Source organism: Labrus mixtus, chromosome 5 (genome assembly GCF_963584025.1).
Source record: "Labrus mixtus chromosome 5, fLabMix1.1, whole genome shotgun sequence".
In the NCBI taxonomy this organism is placed as follows: domain Eukaryota; kingdom Metazoa; phylum Chordata; class Actinopteri; order Labriformes; family Labridae; genus Labrus; species Labrus mixtus.
In genome coordinates, this window is record NC_083616.1 from 22,474,860 (window position 1) to 22,493,442 (window position 18,583).

The following is an 18,583-nucleotide window of genomic DNA, read 5'->3' on the forward strand; positions in this document are numbered from 1 at the left end:
CCTTTGTTCACGCTGCGTGCAGAGATCAGGCTGAGATGAATGAAAACAAGAAAACAATAGGAGAAACGAGCATGCGCACAACGCCACGGTGAAAAACCAGCCCGTCATTAATATTCAGTGAACAACCAAAAATACTTCAAGTTGTAAAAATGCCAATAAAACTTCAGATAGGTGACATATATAGAGATTAAATTCTCTATTGCAAGCTAGCCTAATTATTATAATAATTATTAACTAATAAGTCTCATTTTTTACTTTATTGAATTTATAAGATTTACATTTTGTCCATCACTAACATTTCATTAGTTACTCCAAATGGAAATGGAGTCCCAACATATTTAGAATACAAAACTTAACATTGCAAATTATGTGTAAAAAAAAAAAGTTGGGGGTAAAAACAGGATCTGTAAACATATCTAATAAAGCTGTGATTATTATTTTATAATTACACTTTAAAAGTTAATAAAATAATCGTTCTCAGCCATTTTTACATATAAGATGTCAAATATATATATTTTTCCCACCCAGCATCTTTAACCACTCATTTGTAGGGATGGAAATCGCAGGCTAACTCATGACACGATTCAATAGCTGATAAGTGGCCCACGATAATGAAAATATCAAGATACAGCGGTTCTGCTATAATTGATAAATTGCTAAACAGACATATGATGATAATATTTGATTAACTAAATAATATCAAACACCCTTAAAAAAGGGAAGTGCAGATGGCATTGCAATCTGGCATCGGTTTCGGTTATCATGAATCATCTTCTTTCACCGGCATTATGCAAATGTCTTCTTTTATCCAGCTCCAAACTTATTCTTTGGTCAATTTACTGTCTTTCATGTTACACTCATTCATGTCACAAGCTGATACTGTGAGGAGTCATGAAGTAGTGATGCGTTACGTCAAATAAGGAATTCTGTTTAGAGTGCAGTATTATTTTTTTAAAATTGAAATATTGATTTGGCCGGAGCGATAAGATAATTATAACACGCGAGTCAGGATGATGATGAATTGCTGTATTGATATTTTGTCCCACCCCTACTCATTCGCTGTATCTCTTTCATATCATGGTTAATCCTGTTTTTAGATTTTGGTCTGTTGCTTGGATGAAACAAATGTGTCTGTTTCTGGTAGGCCTACATCATTTGAAGGATCAGGATCAGCAAAAATAAAACCATTCTGGCCCCCTACCTCTGTCTAAGTGGATGCCTTCCTCATGTCCTGTTATAGTGTGACTTTTGGCCTGATTACAAATATAAGCTACTGCTGCTACTTTATAAGCTGAATAGCCTAGCGGTTATCTCGCGTGCCCTCTGTACAGAGGTTGTAGTCCGCATCGCAGCGGCCATGGGTTTGAACCCGACCACGGCCCTTTGCTGCATGTAATCTCTACTTTTACAGTACTTCCTGTCTCTCTTCAGCTGTCCTATTTAATAAAAAATAACTTTATGAAGAGAAAATAAATATAAGCAACGATAGAATTGAAAGGCTTTTTACCAATTTGACACTGTATTTTAATAGCTATAAAAAAGTGACACATTCTCATAGTTCAACAAAACAAAACTTGTGTCTTCAGTAGCGTTTAGATCTTTCTGTACAGCACAGCAATATTTATATCACAGGCTACATATATCAGTATCATATTATTGTCACAATAACGTTTGGTGACCAATAAAGACAAAAGACTGCATTCATTCAGTAACATCTTCTTAAATTGTTTGAGGAACAGAGCATAAAACATTTTGTTGCTACAATATGTTTACACAATTTCTCTTCCATAAGATTTAGCAAACTTAACTCCATTAAATATACATTTTATTCTAATTATTATTATTTACTTTTTTTTACATCTATTTAAAGTTTCTCAGCTCGGTCGTTCATTTATACTGGTAATGTGTTAACATGGACAGAAAGCAATGTTAGATTAAAAAAATACAATATGAAAAAGGTCCCAACAGACAGAAAGATTCCACCAAACCACAGATTCAATAAAGGATCAAAATGTTTTTTTTACTTTTTACATAAAAAGTCAAACAAAATGGTGCAATTCCAGCATGAATTAAGATTAAAAGTTATGATCTATTTCTTACAAATATTCGCTTGCAAAAACATGAAACGATGTATAAAAAAACAAACATTAAAAAGATAGAACACCAAATACATCAAAGTATATTCTTCAGGTAGGAACCCCTTCAAAATAACTGAAAGGGATTGATGTCTTTGTGTTATACACCACATGGCCACCTTCCTAAGAGCCTCCTGGTGGTTACACTGACTTTCTGTAAATCCAGTCAGAAAACCATCAGGAAGAGAGTCTGGGCTGTGAGATCCAAAGTGTTTGTACTATAACTGAAGACAAAGTACGTTAAAAACTGGAAAGTAAAAGTTAGGAACAAGAGGAAGCTGCCTTCAGACACAAAGACATCCAATGTTCATGATAAGGCAGGTTCATCAGCTGCTGATGACTTCAGTCAGGCTCTTAGTAAGGTGGTCAGTCGACAGTGTCTTCTCCTACATCCAGAAACATTAACAGTAAGACCTCCCAGGGAGAAAAGCAGGTACACTAAACACGGGAGGACACCAATATATTATCACTGCAGCTCGTTAGGTTGGGGTGAGGGGTTCAAACAGAGAGTGGAGAGTGTGGAGCAATGAGAGAGGATGTGATGGGAGAAGTAAGTGCTGGTTGTAAGAACATGACACAGATGACGAGGTCACGGAAAATATGTGTGTGTGATTCAAATTTGAGCATTCACTGAGAGGTACCCCTCCCTGAACTTGGCCGGATCAACACCTGCTCAGGCAGCGAGGTCACACAGTGCGGGCAAGGGAGCTGGTGTGTCATTAAAACACTGCATTTTTTTTTAATCAAACAGCTACCAGTCGTGGGCACAGCCAGCATTTCAAGTGGAAGGATTTAGATTTACAGTTTCTGCTCAGATCATTTGTCACTAGCTAGCCTTTTTGTGACCTCTCATAGATGTCTACTGAACTCACAATTGTTAGCCTGAAAAAAAAAAAAGCCTGATGTGTTTAGGACGGGAACCCTCAAGTTTAGACAGATTTTCGTCTAACTTCATAAAAGGTTGGGCCAATCACAACAGTTTATTTGATATGGGACGGGTGTTAGAACCATTGAGGTATTTTAATTCACAACCAAAACGGCTGCTGTCATTGTGGAAACTTCTGAATCTACCGTGATGAACATGTAAGCATCAAACTCGATAGTAGTTCATACAAATGGAAAGTCAGACTGCTTTATCATCTGCAGCCAAACTTCAAGAAACTTCATGAGTTGGAAGTTGGAACCAGCTACCTCGCCCAGCAGTCCAATGCTATGTCAAACGTTGCAACGGTCTGATTGGTTGCATGAGAGTTTCCAGACTTAATCACATTATATCCATCATATGAAATATATGATAGAGACCAACATGTCCACAAACTCTGCAGGTATTCCCTGAAATCAATCAGATTCTGTAACCTACTCAGGGATTTCAATAATAAAACCTTTTCAAACACGTTATTTTATCTCTTTGTAACTGAGGACGGTTCTCTAACATCATACAGGTCTCACACTTTGATAGCTGTGATTTTGATGTACTGAAATATATGACTGTTTGAATTCTAGAAAAACAGGCCACCACTTGTGCTCTCATTTAAACGGAGTCAGAACCTCTTGAGATCCATTTTTTGGTTTCAGTTTGCGATGCAGAGCTTGACTATTTCTTATTCCTCGTCAGTGAATTACAACAGGCTAGCTAACTAGAAGAGCAGAGCAGAGCGTAGCACCACAGTCTGTTGACATGTTAGACCTTTAACCTTGATTTTGTCCCACGTCAACATATAACCATGCACACTGTAGACATCTGCTTAAGCACAACATTTTTCAAAAGAGGAATCCCACTGCTTTGATGTGAGGACAGTATCTGAAACGTTAGGGTGGGCTACAAGCACAGCAGAATCGTTAGTGTAATATACAGAGGGGGGGGGGGGGGGGATGAGGTCATACATGACTAGCAATGATAACATAAACTAAGGCCCAAAAATATATCATCAGAAAGACATTACAAAACATGTTTTCAAACCATCAAACAGGAAAATGTTCACACTTGACTTCATATTAAATCAGCACTCAAGTGACATTTGAGGGTCTCGGGTTAGTCAGTATTACTCGATGTTAACCCGATGTTCTTGGCACAGCTACATGTGCAAACAGTACTTATTGTAAAAAGGCCCTGACTCAGACTTAACTATCCAGTTTAAGATTGAAAAGTGTTTTTCTCTTCTTTTTTAAAAACATCATGATATAAAAGGAATGAAATAGAGGCAGCTTATATTAGAAACTATCTTTAGAAAAAGCTGCTGAACACCGACTGTAGCTGAGGCTGAGGGGAGGCGGAGCAGCTGTCAATCATCACACTGATCTCTACAAGCACAAGTAAACTAATAAATATACTTTCAGCAATGTGCAACAGACACATAAACAGGCTTTAAGCAATCATTAAACATGAACTCTCTTCTCATAAATAAATAAATAACCAAAGTCAGAAAGATTGTTGCTTATACTTATAGAAAAGTTTTGGTATAGGGTAACAGAACGCAAGAGGAAATTCAAAGAATTTTGATGAACTTGGTTCAGTGAAAATCTCAGCTGGGCTAAATATTTTGAAGTAAGTTTCTTTTTTTTTGTTGCTGTTCATGATTAATTTTCTACATTTACAAAGATCAAAATGTTGTAAACATTTTAATGGCATATTTTTTGAAATAGCTGTGTTTCTTTTTCTTTTCTTTTCTTTATTTAAATCACCAGAGGCACGCAGTGAGGTCAAATCAGAGACTCGCTCTTAACGGTCACTCCTGGGTTCATGAGGGTAAAGCCTGCTGATGCTCCAAGACTTTCTGTGTCTCAGCCAAATACGCCCAACTAAAACCAGACTTGAACCGCATCAAATATTAACATGTCACAGAGAGAGGGGGGTAGAAGGGGGAAGAATACAGCTGACAGAGGATGGGAGAAGAAGTAGGAATGTAAGGGAAAGTCATCAATATGATTAAAATAGTAAAAAATGACGATGACATCCTTAAAGTCATGACAGGCTGCAGCAAAAATACACACTACATCTTTTTTTTTTTAAACAATAGAATGACATTTACCCCCCCAACCCTTATATTTAAATACTCTAAATGCAAACTAAACCACCACCCTTACATATTAGTATAATAATGCTGTGGCTTACTGAAAACACACATGGGAATACCAAGTGATTTTGGATAGTAGTGGGATAAATCATCTATTTTGCAGCCTTTGTAAATCCTACATTAACACACATTCCTCCTAAAAGCAGAGGACTAGTGACGGCTTAAAACTGAGAGAAGACCTACACAGAGCGTCAGAAATCTCTGCAGTCACATGAGGAAGAACATTTAGAGGACCATTCGGCAATTATTTGACCTTCATTTAACAGCTTTCAAATCAATTTGATGGTAACCTTGACCTGTAAAAGGGAGATGGGTGCCTTTTTTTCCCCCATTCTGACTCTGCATCTGTTCTTGCGTTATGTACTTTGGCTCTAGTAGGCGGAATCCTACTAGAAAAGTATGTCATGCTTTACAGGACTACTTCTGGAAAAAAGCTGTTGACTGCCACACTATCTATACCAAGAATACTGAGCCAAGTGCAGAGGAGGATGTTGATGGAGATAACCAAAAGAGAAAGTGAAGAGCAAGAGTCTGCACCAATCTCAGACTGGCAACCGGGGAAAAAATAAATAAATCTTATATCATGTTGAAAAAGGCCACGTCTGTGTTACTGGGAGCCATTAATGTATTAAATGATCAGCTGTTATAAGGGAAGTAGAGACATTACTAAATTACTGTTTTGGTATGCAAGTGCATCTGTGTGTAAGAGGAGATGATCAAAAATATAGCAGAGCAGTAATAACATTTTTTTTTTTACAAAATTTGAAGTCTTATTTGACGGCAAATGAAAGTAGGATGTCTTTAAACTGGTGTGTATTAGCAGAGGTCTTGTGATTTTCAGCACTCTGCTTCATGACAGAAAAAGGAAGTATGACGTGTCGCATGAGATGAGCAAGTGGGATGTTTTGGTAAATGGGTCTCTGAGGAGTTTCACTGAGGAAACAGGGGCACGCGCACTGTGGAGTGACATTCTGGTTTTAACTCAAGAGGCAGATAGTGCAAAGAAAAAAAAAAAATTCACAATCACTTTGCATGAGTAAGGGCACCTGACAAACCACTTCCATCAATCTGCATCACCTTGACGTGCATCGGAGCGCTCAAGCTAGTTTTTAATGAGGCTTTTGGTGTGCGAGCATGTGTGTGCTTTTGTGTGTATCTAATGTGGTTGCATAAGAATCTAGAGGCAAATTTCTCATAGATGACATTTTGCATAATCCTCAATTGATATGATCAAATCTACTGTGCTTTTAGTAGAATCGTACTTAGGCAGTTTAAGTTAGCAGTGATCATCCAACATTCAGTTAAGATTGTTTTTTTACGTCCGTCTATCTCATCTGGATTAAAGTGCAAATGCACAAACCTGCTTTTTCCTTTGTGCACACACATGAACACACACCAACTAACCTCCGTGTGGAGACATCTTCTATATCATGCTGTGACTTGCTGGAGCATGCTTTATATAGCATAGTAGGAAGTGGGATAAGATTGACACAAGCTAAAGAAAACACACACTGGTGGTTGGGGGGGGGGGGGGGGGGGGGGGGGGTTTGGTGCATCACATTTTCTTCCGAGCAATCTTGAATCCTGCACCACTCCTGTCCTCCACTCTCCCATCCATTTTTCTTAGTGTCCCATCCCTTGCTCCCCAAATTCAGCCACTTTTAAGATTTTGTCAGAAGCAGCCTGGTGGCTATACCCGACTATCCTCCGCTGTTGTGCCTCCCTCCCCTCTGATTCCTCCGCCCTTCACCACATCCCCATGTCCCGTTCTGCTCCTGCAGGCTTCCTGTAGCCTTCCCCACTGGTAGCCTGTGAAGGTGGGGCTGATAGGGATGTACTTGAAGATGGCGTGTCTGTTGATGAAGTCCATTCCAAATGGAAGATCATAAGACCTCATCCCCTCGAGTTCTGATGTACTGAGACCAATGCCTCGTTTCAGCTTCTTGATGCCTCGTTCTTCAGCAGTACCTGGGAAGAAATGGAATATCAGTGAGTATCCTTTGATCCAGTTAAAACCCCAAACTAGTAGGAACACAATTTATAAAATGAAGTGATGTGTTTTCTTTTATTGCATCAATCTTATGGACCAACACAGATGCTTGCAGGTTAATCCTCTGTAGTTTAGGTCACAGCAGAACATGATGTTGCCCCCAGATGTTTTCCAGCTTTCCCTCGGTGGTCTTGAGAAGCTCTCAGGCAAAAGTGAAGATGAAACCCACATTTGCATGTTCTGCCTTTGTACTTACACTTACATCAGCTCTGCATTTAGACTGGTTATTATGGTTTTCTTTTAGGGCTGCGGAATTTATGACAACAAATATAAAGATGTATTTATGTAAACAATCAATACTTTCTCACTCTGCACGGTTACATTTTAAATGGGGATGAAGGCCATGATTTCACACCATTTTGATGTAGTCAGATAAAACTCTAGCAAGGTAACAGCTACCCACTGCTGCCCTTGTCCAACGTGTGGCCCTAAGCGGAATGTTTTACGAGCTGCACTTCCTGAACAACGACAACGATAAGTTGAAAATCAACAGGTCGGTCTAAAAAGAACCAGCATATCTACAGGAGGGACAGAAACAGAGGTGTGTGTGTGTGTGTGTGTGTGTGTGTGTGTGTGTGTGTGTGTGTGTGTGTCCGCTATGGTGAACAGGGACAGAGGGGACAGAGCGAGTGGAGTCTGCACTAATCGATTGATCGCATCATCATCCGTAAATGAATAAATACAGATTTGAACCGATGAGGAGGCCCTACACACAGCGCGTGTTCTGCATGTAAGGAGCGGTGGGCTTGGAGCTACCCTCAAATTTAATGGTGCTGGATGGGGGGAAAAAAGTAGGATTTATTTTGGATTCAGGAGGGACAAGCTGCAAACACAGGTATTATGTTAAACATTAAGAACAGCTTATAGACATAAAAGCTGTAAGTAATAGCTGATATTCTTTAATTTTTGATGGCACTTTCTATTGTTATCGCAAGTTTGAAGAACGTAATCGCATAACACAATCCCTCTCATTTTGAGCAGGCCTATTTACTTGTTTACAAAATGATTTTGCATAAAACCATTATTTTATCATCAATATCATACAAGTAAAAATACAAGGAAATGTCAAGTATAAAGTTGGCACAACAAAGACAAAAAAAAAACAGTGAATAAAACATCTTACCAGGAATTGTGTTGTCCAGAATGAAGGCGACGGAGCCTCCGACAAACATGGCAGTGGTGAGGAGCACATTCAACACTTGGTCAACTTCGACTATGCCTGTGAAAGGTAAAGAGACCGCGGCTGAGTAACTGGCTGAGAAAAAACTAAGTTGTCAAAAAGTTCAGCCACAAACTGATATCATCATTCACTCACAGACCTAATATCTATCATGTTAGTCCATTTGTTTTCCACACCTATTATCAGCTCAGCTAGCTTCAAAGCAGAGCTGAGGTGATACAAAGAAAGAGGTATAACATACTAAAGAAAAAACAAAAAGGGGCCATCGAGGTGAGGTGAGTCACCAGTACCTGCAGTTGAACTAGGCATTAATATGTTTGATAAAATTATATTATTATGTTTTCAACTCCAAAGTGCACCATGTTCCATCGTACTTTAAGAAATGTTATTAAGCAGCAGTATTAAGTGTAAAACATTGAAGAGAGTTGCTGCTGAAGGTTCTTTCCATTACAAGTGCTCCAATAATTCTTCTTTGAAGCCGATACTGAACTCTAGATTGTTTACATGTAGGGTTCTTTCCCCTCCACTCACCTGTGACCAGCGGGTTCTGTTTGAGGTAGCTTGGCAACATCAGACCAAAGAAGATGGAGAAACCCAGAACAAAGAGGTTTCTGGAGGAGTTGAGGTCGACAAACTGCAAGTTGGACAGTCCCACCGCTGTGATCATACCGAACAGGGTGCAGAAGAGAGCGCCCAGGACCGGATCAGGAAGAGACGCAAACAGAGCGCTGAATTTACCAATGAGCCCCAACAGCAGCATCATGGCAGCCCCATACTGAATCACACGTCTGCTGCCCACCTGGAGGACCAATCAGAGAGCAGAAAAAGGAGAGCACGTTTATAAACTATTTTTTATATCCTATATGTTTTCTGTATCTGTTTTTACAGTTTTTTCAATATTGATATGGATGTTGATTTTTTTTTGATTTTTTTTATAATATTTTGTTTGTGTAGTTTAAATGTTGCAGCATTTTTGGTTGCATATTTAGATGAGAGGTTGCACAAAGAAACTTAGGCAGCATCTTTCACATAACTCAATCCGTCAAACCGCAACCTGCACGTAACTTCAAGATATTTGATGCAAAAACAAGAAAAAAAATTGAAGATAATGGTTCTACTAGAGGCTTGGCATTTTAGCTTGAAAAGGGAATTAAACAAATAATGATTTATGAAAGTATTTGCCTATAACATTTCTCCTGAATGACTTAATCAAGAGGCCCGTCAATGTCAGAAAAGTAGTTTCAAAATGTAAAACTTTCAGTAAAAGAAATATTTCATGTAAATGGCCACAAACAGACGAGAGAAGAAACCAAAAAAACATATGAATTAAATTGTAATGATAAACATTTATTAAGACTAATATAGAAATGGAAACATCTACAAACAAAAGTCAGCATAAAGAAAGACTCAACGAGTTCAGGTGTGTGTTACCTTTGTGATCCCCAAGACGCCTATATTTGGACTGGACGAGGTGGAGCCATTTCCTGTCCCGAAAAGACCGTCCAGAACACAGGAAATTCCTTCTACAAATATCCCCCTTCACAGGCAGCAGAAAAACAAACTCATTAAAGTATTTTCCAGACATGAAATTGTCCACGCTCAAAACAAAGTGACAGATTAGACAGACTGAAACAGGAACAAGAGAAATTACCTATTGATGGCATGGATTGGGGGTGGAGGAGCACAGGACAGACGTGCACAGGCGTAGTAATCTCCAATAGATTCAATGATGCTTGCCACCACCGCGCTCATCATGCCGATCACACCCGCAACTGTGACAGTAGGAAGACCCCACTGGACTGCAATAATTAAAAATACAGCATGGGTCAAAGCTAAGAGTCAGAAAATATCTCAAAATGAAAATCTCTCCTCTAAATAATGATTCATTATACAAACTGATTCATTTCCCTTTGGTTAAACCAAACATGTAATGTATACCCATGGTGTAATAAGCATTTAGCAATATTATCATATAAAAGTGATCTGTTCACTGAGTACTCCTGCATTGAAAATAGAACTCAGGTAACATTACTGCAGTATTTCCTGCCAACAGACTTTACTTAGAGGGGCTGCCAAAGGATATGAGTACCTGCCATATTTATATTGCAACCCAATTGAGCAATTTATCCATCTTAGATAACTACACCATCTGTAAGTAATTAACTATAGAGCAATCCTCTTGCTCGACTGACAATGCTCTGCAGCACAATGACAATCTCTGGTACTGAAGTTTCTTATGGACATGCATTTATTGGATTGATTTATTCTGTTTTACATAGGCCTTCTGATTACGTTGTTTATTATTCTAATCATTTTATAGATTACAACATTAACTAAAACCCTTATTTTCATGTGCTTAAGTGAAAAACGACCTACTAGACATGGACAAATTCATTAACAAATAAAGAAAAAGGTTGTGTCCAACATCTCCCTTCATCTCTCTACAGCCAGGTTGATCACATATTACTGACATCAAGCAAAACATCAAAACTCTTCCTTTTCCTCCTTATTCACACACTTACAGGGATATGGGATCTTAAACCACGGGGCAGCGGTGAGGATTCCTTGTCGTGCGTCTGTGCGGGCGTAGAAGCCATACTTGTCTTTCTCCGGCGGGAAAACATCCGTCACAGTGAAAATGAAGCACAGCAGCCATGACATCAGAATGGCCATGATGATCTAAATGCAGAAGAAAATAATAAACATACAACGTTAAGACAAAGCCAAATAACATAATATGAGCATAGGAAATGTGGAGGCTAAAATCACACAGCTTCAACAAGCAACGATCGCTGAGTGTGAATGTGCACATTAAAGATATTAACCTGTTTCATCATTATTACAAATAACATCGAAACATATAACAAGTTACCATGGTGATCTACCATGGTATAAAGTGAACCACCTTCGTAACACTAAAAAGCCAGAGTAAAACCTCAAGTCAGCTCGCTAACCAAAAAAACCTGCTTGGTAGTGCAGTTCATGTTTGAATCTGAAGAGTGACCCAGTCAGAGCAATGGGAAGCCTTCACCAGTAGAGGGCAGAAAAAGACAGATTTACCCGCTGCATAAGGGCAGTCAAAGGGAAAACATTTTGACCTCTCTTTGAGACAAGAAAAGTTTTGACAAACAATTTGTGTCCAAAGGAGATAACATAGTGTTTGGTGGTGGTGGGGTGGGGGGGCTGATTCATTTAAAGCAAGGAGAATATTGACAAAAACAGTATATGCAAAAGACACCAAGGTGAAGTGTGTACGTGCGTTTATGAGTAAACAGTCTACTTACAGGAAACATTTTGAAGACCTGCAGCCTGTAGAAAGTCCAGCCTTTTTTGGCTTTATAGACCGGCAGAGGGAAATGAACATTTCTGGCATACTGAGAGAAGAGCAGCACCAAGAAGATAGTTCTGTGGACACAAACAAGTACCCTAAGTTTGATTGATCACAGTCGAAAACAGAGTCTTAATCATTTTCTGTAATGTATATTCTCCTGTGAGAGAACAATTCTGTAGGACAAGCGCCATTTTTTCTTGTCTACGTCTCACAGGGACCCAGAAAGCTTCACCGCCAATCAATTATCTTAATTGCCTCAGAAAGTGCAAATAAGCGGCAATTACCAACACATATCCTCCGTCCCTGTGGAGCGAGAGGACAAGCCCTCCAGCTACAGTGTAAACATCCGTGACACAGCAGGAACTGATGTCACACCTCCTGAACATCAAGTGAATGTTCCCCAGTGAGTCAATACTCTATCAATACAGTCCAAAAGATATTCCCAAAGAACTGCTTTGATTCCTGCACTGCAAGCTCTCTTCTCTGTTAGAAAGAAGCTTATCATGCTGATGCTATTTCTTAGTATCAGTTTAGTTAAGAATTAGCTTCTATTTTCATTTTCAAACTAGTGCTTATGTAACCCCCACCCCCTCCCCCATAACCTTTTGTATAGAAAACACGGGCTACAAAAGATATATCTGTTCCTCATGAACAGAGAACAATGGTTGTGGAACATTTGACTGCAGTCAGGTGCGCTGTGCTCGATGGTGACCGGTTTTCATGGCAGAAAATGTTTTTAAATAGTAACTAGTCATACAACTCCACCAACATGATCCACTACTGCTATCCTTCTATATGCTCAGTATTTTCCTATTTTTTCCATGAAACACATTTAAATTGGCATTTACCCTTTAGCACTACAACATTATGTATGTTTGGATGACTCTCAGGAGGAAAGATTCTCTTGTTGATACTTGAATGTGCATTTTCATTACATGACCGTCTGAACTTACAGCATTGCGATGCCCCAGTGTTTTCCTGCCCTCTCTCCGGCGGCCTGGAAACCAGAGAGGCCAATGAGGGTCACTGTGGGGGTGATGGTTAGAGGTCCGATGTATTTAAGCAGGAGCCCAGGAAGCCCCAGTGCTCCTATACACACCTCGATCATGGAGGACACGATAATAGCCCCTTGGATCTGACAAAACAAAGAAATGACACAAAAAGGGGGGTTAATAAAAAAAGACCCAAACAGGGAGTTTCCTACTTAACACTGCTGAAGTTTTACATGTTGTTCAAATTCAGGCTGAGAAGAAGAATACAACATGATGTTGAGTTCAATGACTGAAGGTAAATGTAGGTTAAACACTTTAATTGAAATCAGTACTTTAAATTTTAAAAGCTACATCTTGGACTGCGACATCATTTTTGTGAAGGAGAGGTCCAGCCTCACCGGTGGGAAAACTTCTGCAAGCGTCAAAATAAGTTATATCACCTTAATTAAATATAATATTACATTTAGATAACTTCAGGCAAAATAAGCAGCGGCATCAAAGCTGATATTTAAAGAACGAGTCTACCGTCCTTAAGTAACAAGTCCTATCATGAAATGTGTCTCCACTCAGTCACTTTATCAGGTTGCTTTGCACTTCACCTTCATGATACATTTCCTGAAGAAGAATCTGAACAAAAGGTTTGTCTTACTTTAGTTCAATAATATGTGTAATCATATATGATTTAAGAATAAAAAGAAGGAGCCGTTTATTGACATCATGGTTGGAGGAGATGGGTTTACAGATTCATCTGGAGTGTTTAATTTGATACTTCCTGAGTGATAATCCTGTTTGCTCTGTCACTGTGTTCCCTTTTGTCAACTTTTATCACCTGCACGTTCCTCCTGCCTTCGGCCCATTGATGTTCCCCTCAATAATTCGATTGAGCCTGATTGAGTTTGGTCTTATTCGGTCGTCACGTAATGACAATTACTCAACTGGCTTGCGCAAACGGGAAAGGTTAATTGAAATGAACAGCTCCTGTCACATAAAAGCAAACCCTGTGGCCATACATGAACAGTGATACTCTTATTTGGCTTTCTATGGCCTTAACTTATTTGGCTTGTTGATCCATAAAACATCCTTTTTTCTGCTTTAGTTATATAGTTATATTTTTATATATAAAAATATTAGATAAGGACGTATTCAAGCTCTGTTTAAAAAATGTTTTTATGTGCACTAATGTTTACCAAGTTTACTTCAAATTTTCAAAACAGCTACAAACATGTCATGCAGTTTTTCCTCCAGCTATTTTATGTTTTATTCCCCACCTTTACATGATCAGCTTTGCAGTATTATTATTAAAACTTAAGACTTTGTTTTGTCTTGTCTTTTTGTTGTCTTACCTCTCGTATCCTGGGGTGCCAGATGTGCTCTGTGTGGAAGAGCTCTGTGCTGTTAAAAACTGGAACTACACCTGATGGAAAAAGAGAGATGGGGAGATGTCAGATTAATTAGACTACTGTGTCAATCACGACTCTACTTATGAAAATGGAACAGCCAAATAAATAATAAAAAAAAAAACAGCTAATCCCATCTGAGGCCTGTTAAATTCTCTGCCACCTTGTCTGCCTTTGACGCTGACAGCATTTGGAGTTGGGATCAAAGAAAGCAAAGATCTAGTATTCCACAGTTTGTGATTTTAACTTCATATCAGATAGACTTCTCTGTATAGAATGAGTGAAAGACGAAGGATGGGTTACCTGTGTTGTTACACTTCCATTTGTCCAGTGAGAGGATGGCTCGGGCCGGTGCGAGAAAGGCAAAAGCACTGGCCTGGAATAAAGGCAACCTAAGGACAACAAATAGAAAAGTCACGAGTCTGAAAAAAAAAAAATAATCACACAGCGGTACAACAGAGGGACTCAACAACAGAGGATTCAATAACATCACTGTGGGTTGTAGAATTCATGATAATCTTCCTCATTATTCACATTATGCAAAGATTATTTTCTGTCTTTCATGGAAGAATCTGGCTAGTGATTTGTTTAGTAACATGTGGTCAGTTTTAAACAGATTGAGCAATATTTCCACTTCTGTCTGAATTCCCTTCCTCCCCTGTCGTCTTCCTCTTTCACTCAAAACCGCCCCGGATCGCTCATGCACTTCCAATTTTTCTGCAATGGCCATTTAAGAGCAATAAAGATAACGGCCAGCCGCGCTCTGAACTACAGCTGACCTTTAAAAAACGACGGCTGTCATGAGCGGTCTGGACGGCAGAGGGATATCATAAGATGTGATCAGAGATGACAAAAAAAAAAAAAATGAATAAACTGTAATGACGTTACATCAGTGAAAATGCCAAGGACAGAAATAGTAGTGTGTGAATGAGTCAGAAAAGGGACGGAGGACATTTGTTTTCTCATGAAAGAAGAAGTGAAGATTCATACTGGAACCATAAGCAGTACACCTGCGTGTTTGGTAACCGAGGGACACCTGCATGCTGACTTGGAACCAAATTCCAAAGTAGATCTTTGTCAGAACACAAAAGCAGAGTGCGTGAAAAAGATGCCACTGAATAGTTTTTTTGTGTTTAACTTTTTTTGTTCTGAGGACTTAGTACTGGGATTACTTTCTTATAGTTTTTAATGACATATAATATATGTTTATAATCACAAGGAAGAAAAATAAAAATACAACTAAGTTCTCTCGTCATCGTTCCCCTTTTCCTCTCTCTCCCTTCCTCATTCTTTTTCTCAAGAGACAGAAATACACAGACAGAACAATAGATAAGAATGTCTGTGTCACTTCAGCTTACCACTGTCACATTTTTTACTTTAGAATCATCAGCCAATTGACAATGACAAAAGAAATATCACCTGGCATCTGAAGCATGTATTAACTAATGTTTGCAGAAAATATAAAGATAAAATCTGTCTTTTTAATATGGAGGGGTGTCGCCAAATGTTTTTCAATTTAGCTTTCAGATGCAGTTTGTTAAGCATAAATTGTCAAATAAAAAAATGATCAGGAAACCCTGCTAATACAAAAAGAGGACAATCCTCCAATTTCACATGAAAATCAGTGTATAGATTAGCAGTGCTAATCAGACTGTGAAAACTACTTGAGGTGCTTCGTAAACAGATTTGATCAAAACAATTTTCTCAGACTGAGCTTGAGAGTAGGGATGTACCAAATGCATCGGTATAACATCATTATCGGCCTTGTTAAGAGACATCAGCCCATTGAAAAATAATGAACCAATGCCAGCAGCTGATGTTTATCTGTTGTTTCCTATCCATTACATACTGACATATAGTACACCTAACTACTGATTAAGTGAGGAGGCTTTTTATCGGGCAGTGGACGTCCACTGTTGGAAAAAATCTGATCCCTTTTTTTGTGGTCAAATAGGAGAGAAAATGTTGGCATTGTGGGAATCTAACACCAACAGAAGTTTTCAAAGTTTTCAAGACTTCACATTTGTGACAGAGAGCACGCATAAGGTTTGACTGCATAAAGATGACTTTATTTGTATGTATCAGGCTAATAACAGATATTTATAAGTAACATAATTCAAAAAGTCAGATCTACTTTTTTCAGCATGATTAATAATATGATAGGAAAATAATGAATGAGGAGTTTTTGGCTTCTTTCTCAACTATTTGAAAATGTCTCTTTAAAAGACTTCCAATATAAATGGAAAGGCAAGGCAAGTTTATTTATATAGCACATTTCAACAACAAGGCAATTCAAAGTGGGTGGAAAGGCAACCATAGATAGATGCAATATCCCTTTAGCTGCTATAGCCAGTGAAAGGAAAGGAAACATAATATACATTTATATAAGGAATCTTTTTCTGCAGATACCAAGCAAGAAATACATTTCTGTTCTCACTATAGTATTTCATTATTTCTATTGAGTCATCAGTGAAGGCCATGGAAGGGTGTCAAAAACAACAGGAAGTATTGTGTCTGTCTTTAGTTTGCCTGATTTGATTAGAGCAGCAGCTGCTGCCTCAGTCCAGGAACAATAATGAAACACTCAGAATCTGCTGGGTCATGATGGAAAGATTAGGTTTATATCGAAAAATGAAACTGGAGGTGAATGACCTTACTTAATGCCCCTTTTTATTGAAGAAAAATACAACCTAACATAAGCTGGCTGTCAGACATATTTATAAAAAACATACAGAACAGGTCATCTCCAGTGCCAGTTGTGTGAATGATAAGTTGATAACCAGCCTTGCATGGTCTTAATTGGTGTATAAATGTGTGAAAAAGGCGATGCTAACATGTAGTGAAAAGAGCCTTGATTGGTCAGGAAGATAAGATGTTATGTAAGTGAATTCCATTCACCATTTGTTGTTCTATAAGCAAATGATGGGAGGGATTAAACCTTAGCATTTAAGATAACACACTACAGGATTTCTGAACTTGTAATGCAAGACAAATCTCCATGCAAATGGACAACTAAGTGTTACCTTATCTGAGTTATTAAACACATATGGAGAGCAGATCAGGTTATGTATGCGTAACCTTATCGCTTCAAAGAACAACGGGTTACAAGACTGTGATGACTGACAGGTACCGTATAGTGTGAGAGTGAGGATCACCTGGAGGGCTGGGTGAGGACATGAAAAAGCAGGAGCAATGTGAGTGATGAGTCAGCAGGGGGACACGAGGTGATGAACAAACATGTATAACATGTGGACAAGTATAAATATTGTTGATTGCTGATTGTTTCCTCACATGTGCGTACCTGTCTGTCCAAAAGCAAGGACCAACAAAGAAATTCCTGTGCATTTAACCTGACTGTGGCGTCAGTGTAATCTGTGTTTCTTGTCCAAAAGTGATGCAATCATTGAAGCATGTGCAAATCAGTCCTTCGGCATGCAGGAAAACAGTTTCTAGAGTCTCTTCCTCTTCTGTTCCGGAAATGCACCCCAATTGACTTTCTGCGCTTACTAAAAGATTTCTAAGTTGCACCACATGACTGCAGTCACATGAACGAAACACAGAACCTAAAATTCTTATATCGGCATATTCCGATAGAAATGTGCATACGTGACAAATGCTATGCATGACTGTGATTTACATTTTGTTTCATTTTGTAAAGATAAAGCAGCCCAAAACAGGCTGAGAGGAACACTCAGGCTTAGGAAGAGATGTCAAAAACAAGTAAAACTTATGTTATGAATAATCCTGAAACAATTCAACGAGACATATTTTTTACTGTTCAAGAAGCAAATGTAGCCAAATTATGAGAATTAAATTCAAGAGAATACAAAGAATAAAAAGGCCTATGTGAGCCTGGGATCATTCCTATTAGACTTTGACATTAATTTACATTAAATTGACAGTTTAGAGGTTTTGCGAACCCACAAGGAGGAAAAAGCGTCTAAGCATCTACTTAATACATACACTTCAAACACACCTCACTGTAACATGAAGAGGAAGGAATAAGAAAGGGAAGAATGCCTCTTGTCTTTAAGTGGTACTCAGAGATGAGAGGGAGAGAGTGAAAGAAAAAGGGGGAGGGTAGGTGGTAGTGTGGGCAGGAATCTTCTGAGTGACTGTGAGTTGTGTGTATTCGTGCATCCCTTATGTCCCTGTGAAGCAAACATACGTGTGTGTGTGTGTGTGTGTGTGTGTGTGTGTGTGTGTGTGTGTGTGTGTGTGTGTGTGTGTGTGTGTGTGTTTTACCTGCATCCTATTGTGGTTTGTAGCAGGGTGGTGATCCCTACGCAGAAGAAGATGGTTCCAATGAGCTGGCTGGTGGCCCACTGATCGAAGCCGACGCACATGGCCTCAGCGAGGAGAAATGGCACCGCGATGGTTCCACTGAAACATGTCAAGTAGTGCTGCAAAGACAAGAAGCCCCG

At 38.9% G+C, this 18,583-nt stretch overlaps 1 protein-coding gene across 3 annotated transcripts in view; it reads right to left on the bottom strand.

The window, feature by feature from the left end:
• Positions 1-1,491: 1,491 nt before the first annotated feature.
• The window catches only part of slc23a2 (solute carrier family 23 member 2), a 39,515-nt gene continuing 22,423 nt past the window's right edge, over positions 1,492-18,583 (bottom strand). For all 3 annotated transcript variants that reach the window (XM_061038619.1, XM_061038618.1, XM_061038617.1), the window contains exons 5-15: positions 18,405-18,562; positions 14,463-14,551; positions 14,106-14,176; positions 12,724-12,905; positions 11,724-11,844; positions 10,962-11,118; positions 10,091-10,238; positions 9,871-9,976; positions 8,971-9,238; positions 8,383-8,478; positions 1,492-7,177 (exon numbers count right to left, since the gene is read on the bottom strand). In XM_061038619.1, the coding sequence (XP_060894602.1) occupies positions 6,900-7,177; positions 8,383-8,478; positions 8,971-9,238; positions 9,871-9,976; positions 10,091-10,238; positions 10,962-11,118; positions 11,724-11,844; positions 12,724-12,905; positions 14,106-14,176; positions 14,463-14,551; positions 18,405-18,562 (1,674 nt within the window). In that variant the 3' untranslated portion in view covers positions 1,492-6,899. The remainder of the gene's footprint in view (positions 7,178-8,382; positions 8,479-8,970; positions 9,239-9,870; positions 9,977-10,090; positions 10,239-10,961; positions 11,119-11,723; positions 11,845-12,723; positions 12,906-14,105; positions 14,177-14,462; positions 14,552-18,404; positions 18,563-18,583) is intronic.